This window comes from Salmo salar, chromosome ssa10 (genome assembly GCF_905237065.1).
Source record: "Salmo salar chromosome ssa10, Ssal_v3.1, whole genome shotgun sequence".
Lineage (NCBI taxonomy): Eukaryota > Metazoa > Chordata > Actinopteri > Salmoniformes > Salmonidae > Salmo > Salmo salar.
The window spans coordinates 55,114,433-55,126,264 of NC_059451.1; the positions used below are offsets into that span (position 1 = coordinate 55,114,433).

An 11,832-nucleotide genomic window follows, 5' to 3' on the forward strand; every position below is an offset into this window, starting at 1 on the left:
TTACAGACTGGGTCAGGGAGAGGTTGAAAATGTCAGTGAAGACACTTGCCAGTTGGTCCGTGCATGCTTTGAATACACGTCCTGGTAATCCGTCTGGCCCCGCGGCTTTGTGAATGTTAACCTGTTTAAAGGTCTTGCTCACATCCGCTACGGAGAGCGTGATCACACAGTCGTCCGGAACAGCTGGTGCTCTCATGCATGCTTCAGTTTTGCTTGCCTCGAAGCGAGCATAAAAGGCATTTAGCTCGACTGGTAGGCTCGTGCCACTGGGCAACTCGGGGCTGGGTTTGATTTGAAGTCGATAATAGTTTGCATGCCCTGCCTTCTCCTCCACCCTCCCTCCCTCCCTCCCTCGAAGGGAGGGAGGGAAGGAAGGAGGGTGGAGGAGAAGGATTAAGGTCTATTCTCCACAACAAGGTCTGTTCTCCACAACAAGGTCCTAGTTGGTAATGTAACTCTTTGTCCCTCCCTCCCTCCCTCTCCTCCTCAATAGTAGTGTACTATGTAGGGAATAGGGTGCCATTTGGTACGCAGACATTAACTCGGACGATCGGTGACCCAGCGACCAGATCTAGTTTCACACAGCAGGTCGAATCTCTCACCCTGGTCACCCTCCTCCTGACTCTCCCCTCCCCCCAACCCCCTCTCTCTCCATTGTGTCTTTCAGCCATCCTCAACCCCAAGCAGCCCAAAGAGAACAAGAGCTTCAACTTTGATTACTCGTACTGGTCACATACCTCGGTAAGTACCTGTACCTCTGACTGACTATCTACTATCTGTGTACTGTATGATACCATACCACCCAGGGAGGAGCACAACACATGCTGCTTTTGATTAGAGACTCTGATTAGTGTGGACAGGCACAACAGTCTAGTTGTGCTTTTAGTCTGGTTCATTTTCAAATCAACCTTGTAGCTTGGTTTGTCCTGGTTGACCTTAAAAAAGAAACTCCAGCACACTGGTATTCTAGAACACTCCACAAATAATTCAATTAATCTTTTCACCAACATGTTGGTGAATTTCAATGGTTATCTGACTCACCATGTTTTTGTCTTTCCACAGCCCAAGGACATCAACTTTGCTGGCCAGCAGCAGGTGTACAAGGACATTGGTGAGGAGATGCTGCTCCATGCCTTCGAGGGATACAACGTCTGTATATTTGCTTATGGCCAGACCGGATCTGGGAAGTCCTACACAATGATGGGCAAGCCAGACTTGAAGGACCAGGAAGGCATCATCCCTCTGGTATACCGGATATACTGTTACCTCCACACCAGGGTTGCAAAATTCCAGTAAAATCCCTGTTTTTCCTGATTGGAAGATTCCAGAATCAGGGTGGAATAAGCAGGAAATCCTTGAATCCTCCAAACAGAATAGCTGGAAATCCAGGCAATTTTCAGAAAGTTAATGGAATTTTGCATCCCTACTCCAAACCAATCGCACACCTAGCTCTCCATACCTCAACATAATGTTACACCAATCCCAACTAGGGTGGTGGAAATGAGTGCAACACATTGGATAATTGTTCATTCAATGTGTCAATGTGTTTGTATCTGTCCCTGTACAGATAAACCATATATAAATTGATAATAAATGTTCACTGCTAACCCTTTACTTTCTTTCTCCCCCTAGATGTGTGAAGACCTCTTCACCAAGTTCAATGACAGTAATAACGACAATAGCAAGTCCTACTCTGTGGAGGTACGTACAGTTATAATACAAGGCCTCTCAGCGTTTTACAGGCTCCTAACCAACTATGCTATTTTGTTTGTTTTTTTCGCATTGTTCGTAACTTATTTTGTACATAATGTTACTGCTACTGTCTCTTATGGCCGAACAGAGATTCTGGACATCAGAACAGCGATTACTCATCTTGAACTGGATGAAGATGTTTTCTTTAATGAGTCCGATGCGAAGAATATACTGCTTTCTCAAGACCAGGCCCAAATCCCCATCATTTGCGTGAAGAAGAGACAGAGCAAAAGGTTGAGGAGTGCGGGTTGCCTTTTAAGAATTTGTCAGCGAGTAGGTAAACCACCACTACCATCCGTACTATTGGCCAACGTAAAATCATTGGAAAATAAACTGGATGATCTACGATTTAAGACTATCCTACCAACAGGACATTAAAAACTGTAATATCTTATGTTTCACCGAGTTGTGGCTGAACGACGACACGGATAATATAGAGCTGGCTGGCTTCTCCGTGCATCGGCAGGACAGAGCAGCTACGTCTGGTAAGACGAGGGGCAGGGATGTGTGTCTATTTGTCAATAACAGCTGATGCGTGATGTCTAATATTAAAGAAGTCTCGAGTTATTGCTTGCCTGAGGTAGAGTAACTCATGATAAGCTGTAGACAACACTATTTACCAAGTGAGTTCTCATCTATATTATTCATAGCAGTCTATTTACCACCACAAAACGATGCTGGCACTAAGACTACACTCAATGAGCTGTATAAGGCCATAAGCAAACAGGAAAATGCTCATCCAGAAGCGACGCTCCTAGTGGCCGGGGACTTTAATAAAGGAAAACTTAAATCCGTTTTACATCATTTCTACTAGCATGTCACATGTGCAACCAGAGGAAGAAAAACTCTAGACCACCTTTACTCCACACACAGACTCTTACAAAGCTCTCCCTCACCCTCCATTTGGAAAATATGTCCATAATTCTATCCTCCTGATTCCTGCTTACATGCAAAAACTAAAGCAGGAAGTACCAGTTACTCTCTCAATACGGAAGTGGTCAGATGAAGCAGATGCTAAACTACAGGACTGTTTTGCTAGCACAAACTGGAATATGTTCCGGGATTCATCCAATGGCATTGAGGAGTACAACACATCAGTCACCGGCTTCATCAATAAGTGCATCGATGTCATTGTTCCCACAGTGACCGTACATACATATCCCAACCAGAAGCCATGGATTACATGCAACATCCACACTGAGCTAACAGCTAGAGCTGCCACTTTCAAGGACACTAATCCGGACGTGTATAAGAAATCCCACTATGCCCTCTGACGAACCATCAAACAGGCAAAGCGTCAGTACAGGACTAAGATTGAATCTTACTACACCGGCTCTGACGCTCGTTGGATAAGGCAGGGCATGCAAACTATTATCGACTTCAAATCAAACCCAGCCCCGAGTTGCCCAGTGGCACGAGCCTACCAGTCAAGCTAAATGCCTTTTATGCTCGCTTCGAGGCAAGCAAAACTGAAGCATGCATGAGAGCACCAGCTGTTCCGGACGACTGTGTGATCACGCTCTCCGTAGCCAATGTGAGCAAGACCTTTAAATAGGTTAACATTCACAAAGCCGCGGGGCCAGACGGATTACCAGGACGTGTATTCAAAGCATGCACGGACCAACTGGCAAGTGTCTTCACTGACATTTTCAACCTCTCCCTGACCCAGTCTGTAATACCTAAATGTTTCAAGCAGACCACCATAGTCCCTGTGCCCAAGGAAGCAAAGGTAACCTGTCTAAATTATTACCACACTGTAGCACTCATGTCTGTAGCCATGAAGTGCTTTGAAAGGCTGGTCATGGCTCACATCAACATCATCATCCCAGAAACCCTAGACCAGCTCCAATTCGCATACCGCACCAACAGATCCACAGATGACGCAATCTCAATCACACTCCACACTGCCCTTTCCCAACAGGAAAAAAGGAACACCTATGTGAGAATGCTGTTCATTGACTACAGCTCAGTGTTCAACACCAAAGTGCCCACGAAGCTCATCAATAAGCTAAGGACCCTGGGACTAAATACCTCCCTCTGAAACTGGATCCTGGACATTCTGACGGGCCGCCCCAAGGTGGTAAGGGTAGGCAACACTGGGGACCCCTCAGGGGTGCGTGCTTAGTCCCCTCCTGTACTCCCTGTTCACCCAAGACTGTCCGGCTAAGCACGACTACAACACCATCATTAAGTTTGATGATGACACAACAGTGGTAGGCATGATCACCGACAACGATGAGACAGCCTATTGGGAGGAAGTCAAAGACCTGGCAGTGTGGTGCCAGGACATCAACCTCTCCCTCAATGTTGGCAAGACAAAGGAGCTGATCGTGTACTACAGGAAATGAAGGGTTGAACAGGCCCCCATTAACATCGACGGGGCTGTAGTGGAGCGGGTCGAGAGTTTCAAGTTCCTTGGAGTCCACATCACCAACGAACTATCATGGTCCAAACACACCAAGACAGTCGTGAAGAGGGCATGACAACACCTTTTCCCCCTCAGGAGACTGAAAAGATTTGGCATGGGTCCCCAGATCCTCAAAAAGTTCTACAGCTTCACCAAGCGGTACCGGGACGCCAAGTCCAAGTTCCAAAAAGGCTCCTTAACAGCTACAACCCCCAAGCCATAAGACTGCTGAACAATGAATCAAAAGGCCACCTGGACTAATTACTTTGTAAATATTTTCTTAACTCCATTTCTTGAACTTTATTGTTGTTTAAGGGCTTGTAAGTAAGCATTTCTGGATGCACTTCTTTTCACTAGGGCTCTTTCTCAATTAATCTTATCTTCATTCCTTAATCCTCTCTCCTTACTTCCTCAAAAACACATTGGAGGGGTAGAACCAAGGTCCCTTCCTTGCATTTTGAGGATAGGAGGAGACGAGGAACTGAAGAAAGACTAGAAAGACCTAGTTGGTAATGTAACTCTTTGCCCCCCCCTCCCTCCTCCCTCCCTCCCTCCCATCCTCCCTCCCTCCTCCCTCCCTCCTCCTCAGGTGAGCTACATGGAGATCTACTGTGAGCGTGTGCGTGACCTCCTGAACCCGAAGAACAAGGGGAACCTGCGTGTGAGGGAACACCCCCTGATGGGGCCGTACGTAGAGGACCTGTCCAAGCTGGCTGTCACCTCCTACAACGACATCCAGGACCTCATGGACTCTGGAAACAAGGCCAGGTGAGGGGACAGATTTATGGATGGGTGGGTGGTTGGGTGGATGAATGGATGGATGGGTAGGTGGGTGGGTATTTGGGTGGGGGAATGGATAAGTGGATGGCTGAATGGGTAGGTGGAAGGATGAGTGAATGGATGGGTGAGTGAAATGGTGGAACAAGCTTCCCCCTAACATCAGGACAGCCGAGTCCCTGCCTATCTTCCCGAAAACATCTGAAAACCTACCTCTTCAAAAAGTATCTTGATTAATCCTCACACTTGTCTTTTCTTACAAGCACTGACTTTGCTGTTAGTTGATTTATTGAGGAAAAGTTTGACTTACTATGATTGTGCTGTGTGGTTGTCTCACATAGGTACCTTATGATGAACGCACTAAGTCAGTCTGGACAAGAGTGTCTGCGAAATGACTGTCAATGTAATACTGTGCTGAGTTCTGAGTTCAACTGCATACGGGGTGATGGGGTTTCTCAGTAGTTCAAATGGGGTCAATGTTATATATTCTGACTCTTTTCCAAAATCCCCATTAGCAATGGCGCTTAGAAGGAAGCAATATGTTGAGCATGCATCTAAATGGATTGACAGTATAGAGAAGGTTTGGGCCACAGGAGGCTGGTGGCTACTTAATTGGGGAGGATGGGCTTGTGGTAATGGCTGGAGCGGAATAAGTGGAATGGTATCAAACATATGGTTTCCATATGTTCGATGCCATTCCATTTGCTCCATTCCAGCCATTATTATGAGCCGTCTGCTTGGGTTTTCTGTCCTAAATGACATCCTCTTCCTTATATAGTGTGTTACCTTCGACCAGAGCCCTACCAGGGCGGGGGTGGGGGGCAATTTGGGACACAAGCCTTGGTGCGACGCAGCTGCTATACGGCGGCACCATGTTGGCCGAGAATAAATAGATGAATTAAGCACACGGTGCTCTGTCCATAAGGGAATTTACTGCCTGACAAGACTTGAACTGGCAGACCAGAAAAGATTTACATGGAGTTAATTAACCAACACATCAGACCCCAGATAGCCACGGAGGTAGCCACGGAGATAGCCACGGAGGTAGCCACGGAGATAGCCATGGAACTAGGACACTCCAACAGACAAACAGGACAAACATTCATTTGAATGATCATAGGTACAAAACAACGATGAATTATTGAAGTTCCAGACTTGTTGGGTGGGTGAGCACTTGTCCATGTTGCAACATATTGGAACCGTGTTAGTCCTGTCGATGATAAATTACTAATTAATTAATCAATGAATTAATTGATTTCTCTATACCTGGCAGTTCCGTAACCTTGAAATCTCCGTTAACTTACTAACATGTACCATCCCGATTTGTAGCTGTACACACCTCAGTGGAGATACAGTTCATGTACCATCCTGATTTGTAGCTGTACACACCATCAGTGGAGATACAGTACATGTACCATCCCGATTTGTAGCTGTACACACCTCAGTGGAGATACAGTTCATGTACCATCCTGATTTGTAGCTGTACACACCTCAGTGGAGATACAGTTCATGTACCATCCCGATTTGTAGCTGTACACACCTCAGTGGAGATACAGTTCATGTACCATCCTGATTTGTAGCTGTACACACCTCAGTGGAGATACAGTACATGTACCATCCCGATTTGTAGCTGTACACACCTCAGTGGAGATACAGTTCATGTACCATCCTGATTTGTAGCTGTACACACCTCAGTGGAGATACAGTTCATGTACCATCCTGATTTGTAGCTGTACACACCTCAGTGGAGATACATCAGTGCTGCTTAGCTCAGTCAGACAGCTCTGTGCTCTGTCTATCCATCCACCCCTCCACTGTGCTCTGTCTATTCATCCACCCCTCCACTGTGCTCTGTCCATTCATCCACCCCTTCACTGTGCTCTGTCTATCCATCCACCCCTCCACTGTGCTCTGTCTATCCATCCACCCCTCCACTGTGCTCTGTCTATTCATCCACCCCTCCACTGTGCTCTGTCCATTCATCCACCCCTTCACTGTGCTCTGTCTATCCATCCACCCCTCCACTGTGCTCTGTCTATCCATCCACCCCTCTGTGGTGTCAGTATCGAACAGTGTTCTTCCACTTTGTTGTTCTGTCAATACAACAGGAGGAAAAATGGTCGTATTGACAAATGACTTCATTCTCTCTACTGCAACACTCGGAGCTGTGTTCTAATGACTCCATTCTCTCTACTGCAACACTCTGGGCTGTGTTCTAATGACTCCATTCTCTCTACTGCAACACTCTGGGCTGTGTTCTATTCTTCCTCAGTTTACTACTCCCTGCTCCTTGGGCAGAGATTTGTCTTCTCTACAAATTAGCACATTGTCTCTTGTCTCATTAGCTCGAAACTAACAATCGCAATTAGACGGTAGCAGAGCCAGCCGTTGACGAACCGGCTTAAACCACCTCAAATTTTATGTAATGCCCCATCAGGCAGCTGAAAATTAATGTTTTGGTTGCTAGAAAGCATTTGGGGAAATTTGTTTTAGTGGATCTGTTCTTTGGCTTATCTTGTTGCAATGAATTCCTGCCCCTCGTATAAAACGATTCACCGTGGAGGTTTCTGTGTTTCATTATTAGGATGGATCATAGACTGATCTCAGATGACTCAGCCGTTGTTATGGGGTTGTTGTTCTTCTTCTGTCTCAATGCGTCTGGTGTTGCATCATACAGGATGTTCTGTGTGGTGTTACATCATACAGGATGTTCTGTGGTGTTGCGTAATACAGGATGTTCTGTGGTGTTGCGTAATACAGGATGTTCTGTGGTGTTACATCATACAGGATGTTCTGTGGTGTTGCATCATACAGGATGTTCTGTGGTGTTGCGTCATACAGGATGTTCTGTGGTGTTGCGTCATACAGGATGTTCTGTGGTGTTGCATCATACAGGATGTTCTGTGGTGTTGCGTCATACAGGATGTTCTGTGGTGTTACATCATACAGGATGTTCTGTGGTGTTGCATCATACAGGATGTTCTGTGGTGTTGCGTCATACAGGATGTTCTGTGGTGTTGCGTCATACAGGATGTTCTGTGGTGTTGCGTCATACAGGCTGTTCTGTGGTGTTGCATCATACAGGATGTTCTGTGGTGTTACGTCATACAGGATGTTCTGTGCTGTTGCGTCATACAGGATGTTCTGTGTGGTGTTACGTCATACAGGATGTTCTGTGGTGTTACATCATACAGGATGTTCTGTGGTGTTACATCATACAGGATGTTCTGTACCTGTTGTTGAAGTGACACAGGGTCAGGGTCATTGTCATGGGTCATGTTCAGTGGGGCACAAAGGACAAATTACCATTTCTTATTGGACAAGTCCAGGAAAGGTAAATCCTGTTTCTGTCAGTTTTCTTCAATTTGGTGCCAAGTGAACATGACCCAACATTCTCTTCTTCTCTGCAGGACGGTGGCGGCCACCAACATGAACGAGACGAGCAGTCGCTCCCACGCTGTGTTCAACATCATCTTCACTCAGAAACGACACGATGCGGAGACTGATAACACCTCTGAGAAGGTAGGGGGGGGGGGCGCTATTTCGACCAGAAAGATCTCACTTCATATTATACAGTACACTGTAGTACAGTGAAGTGCAACCAGGTTTGAATCTCCTTGCTTCCTCTCTCCTCACATTCCTCTTAAAGTCCATGTAGCAGATTTTGGACCGTAACAGATATGTATGTAGTTGTTGCTTTATAAATAAGCAATAAAGCCCGAGGGGAAGTGGTATATGGCCAATATACCACGGCTAAGGGCTGTTCTTATGCACGATGCAACACGGAGTACCTGGATACAGCCCTTAGCTGTGGTATATTGGCCATATACCACAAACCCCCGAGGTGGCTTATTGCTATTATAAACTGGTTACCAACGTCATTAGACCAGTAAAAATACATGTTTTGTCATACCGGTGGTATACGGTCTGATATACAGTACCATTCAGGGCTCGATCCACCCAGTTTATAATAACTAATATACGTGGGTTTTATGACTCACACGTTGGGCGAACATATTGGCTGTAGTAGCCTACTGTACATGGTTTACATGGCTGTGAGGATTTTTCTACAATATGACAACAACATATAGAATGTTTATAGAATAAACATTGAATTTAATCTATTACCTGTGGAAATACGTATTTGAGTGAACATTAGCTAGAATGTTTCGGTTTTAATTTGAGGCTATCAGTCCAGTTGGCTAGGTTTAGGATATTTGTAGCCCCACTGTAGCTCAGTTGGTAGAGCATGGCGCTTGCAACACCAGGGTTGTGGGTTCGATTCCCACTATGGGCCAGTATTTAAAATGTAATAAAATGTATGCACTCTACTGTAAGTCGCTCTGGATAAGAGCGTCTGCTAAATGACTAAAATGTCATATTTACTAGTCCATACCAGTGACAAACTTAGCTACGGTACCAGTCAAAGGTTTTGACACACCTACTCATTCAAGGGTTTTTCATTATTTTTACTATTTTCTACATTGTAGAATAATAGTGAAGACATCAAAACTATGAAATAACACATATGGAATCATCATGTAGTAACTGGAAAAAGTGTTAAACAGATCAAAATATATTTTATATTTGAGATTCTTCAATGTTGCCACCCTTTGCCTTGATGACAACTTTGCACACTCTTGGCATTCTCTCAACCAGCTTCACCTGGAATTATTTTCCAACAGTCTTGAAAGAGTTCCCACATATGCTGAGCACTTGTTGGCTGCTTTTCCTTCACTCTGCAGTCCAACTCATCCCAAACCATCTCAATTGGTTTCATCCTGATGCAGCAATCCATCACTCTCCTTCTTGGTCAAAATACCACTTACACAGCCTGGAGGTGTGTTAGGTCATTGCCCTCCCGTAGCCACAGAACGGCCGATTTACCCAAACGCGCAACCCCACACAAACACCTTGAAAACTTGCTCTATACAGAAACAGTGACCTCCGTCATGGCTAAAACAATTATTTCCCATAAGCTTGTACTCTCTATAGTGTGACAGCATCAGCATTTAGCTACCAACAGCTGGCAGACGTTTACATTTGGTTAGTATTATATCAGTGTTATTTAGATGGAAGACGTGAGATAAATGCTCTATAGCTAGATAACGTTAGCAGGAAGGTAGAAAGCTAGTTCATTCACTTACTCCGTTTCACTTCCATTCTCACGGTCTCTGCTGGTGCTGCTGGCTGTTTGAGATACTTTTACAAGCCACATTGATGGTAGGGACAGCAGCCACTCTGGGAAGACAACTTCTTGCTGAAGCTCTCTTTCCATTGTTGATAACCGTGGACGTTCTCAGGGATGGAATGATTGACGAGTAGACGCCTTATTCTCACGAACGTATCCCACTTTTTACTACGTTTAAAAAAATATATATACATTCATCGTGTGACGGCGACCTTAGGGGTCTTGTAGGATTTTTTTCACCCGAAAGTTAGAGTTGATTTGGAGAAAATAACAAACCCAACTTAGAATAATATTATAATAATTGATTTAGATCAAGTGCTTTAAGTTACTATTATATGGGTTTCTGGCATTGAGGGAAAATAAGGTGCGACGCTGCCTTTAAAACATTAGAGGGATGTGAGGAGAGAGGACGAGAGAAACAGAGAAACAGTATTCTGAGATTCATCCAAAGCTCTCTGTAAAAACTGCTTGAACTCTGTGATTTCAAGGACATAAAAAAAAATGAATTCATTGCTGTTTTTTTTAAATCAGTGCTTGCGTCCGTAGCTCCATCATTTTCAGATTGGTTTAAATTGCACCATCCTCATCCCTCTACAGCTGTATATAGGGAAAAAGAGTTACTGGCTGCTATTGGACTGAAAAACGAATTAAGGATTTAGACTTTAAAGCTAATTGAAAAAAGTAACTTATCGCCCTACCTGTGCCTGTGAGGGCACTTGATAATGTGTCTGTGACATTGTGAAGGAGGGTATCTGGTGCCAACTGTTGCTGCCAACTGTGAGAATAAAGGACTTTAGTCAGCTAATGCATATCCCTGCACTCCCGTTGACGTTTCTGTCACAGGTCAGCAAAATCAGCCTGGTGGATTTGGCCGGCAGCGAAAGGGCCGACTCCACAGGAGCCAAAGGGACCCGGCTCAAGGTTTTTTCCTCCTCTGTCTTTCTCCCTCCTCTGTCTTTCTCCCTCTGTCTTTCTCCCTCCTCTGTCTTTCTCCCTTCTCTGCCTCTTCATCCTCTGCCTCTTCATCCTGTCTTTCTCCCTCCTCTGTCTTTCTCCCTCCTCTGTCTTTCTCCCTCCTCTGTCTTTCTCCCTTCTCTGCCTCTTCATCTTCCGCCTCTTCATCCGACGCCTCTTCATCCTCTGCCTCTTCATACTGTCTTTCTCCCTCCTCTGTCTTTCTCCCTCCCCTGTCTTTCTCCCTCCTCTGCCTTTCTCCCTCCTCTGTCTCTTCATCCTCCGCCTCTTCATCCTATGCCTCTTCATCCTGTCTTTCTCCCTTCTCTGTCTTTCTCCTTCCTCTGTCTTTCTTCCTCTGCCTCTTTGTTACATAGTTTTCAAGTTTCATGTTTTCTAGTTTTCAGTCTTTGTGTATTGTGTAATGAATACATTTGAATTATTAAAATGTTATATACTGCTCGTAGTGAGTTTTGTGGGGTATATTTTTTCTTGTGAGGTGATTGAGTTATGTTTGACAATATTATTCTTCGACTTCCATTGAAAAGGCTTTTTGCTTTCCCTTGTCCTTTTACAGGAAGGAGCAAACATCAACAAATCTCTGACCACTCTGGGGAAAGTCATCTCTGCCTTGGCCGAAGTGGTATGGATGAGATATATTTATACACATGGATCATTAATATTTTGGTTTTACAATATAGGCTGGAAAATAAAGTTTCTATTTTATTATTCACTTTTGTAGGATTCTGCA

At 44.8% G+C, this 11,832-nt stretch overlaps 1 protein-coding gene across 19 annotated transcripts in view; it reads left to right on the forward strand.

Annotated features, from left to right (window-relative positions):
- Positions 1-11,832, forward strand: part of kif1aa (kinesin family member 1Aa) — a 160,810-nt gene that overhangs the window by 43,735 nt on the left and 105,243 nt on the right. For all 19 annotated transcript variants that reach the window (XM_014123746.2, XM_014123748.2, XM_014123751.2 and 16 more), the window contains exons 3-10: positions 668-741; positions 1,063-1,245; positions 1,633-1,701; positions 4,749-4,927; positions 8,347-8,458; positions 10,971-11,048; positions 11,659-11,724; positions 11,824-11,832. The exon at positions 11,824-11,832 is cut by the window's right edge and continues 88 nt beyond it. In XM_014123746.2, coding sequence (XP_013979221.1) covers positions 668-741; positions 1,063-1,245; positions 1,633-1,701; positions 4,749-4,927; positions 8,347-8,458; positions 10,971-11,048; positions 11,659-11,724; positions 11,824-11,832 — 770 coding nt within the window. The remainder of the gene's footprint in view (positions 1-667; positions 742-1,062; positions 1,246-1,632; positions 1,702-4,748; positions 4,928-8,346; positions 8,459-10,970; positions 11,049-11,658; positions 11,725-11,823) is intronic.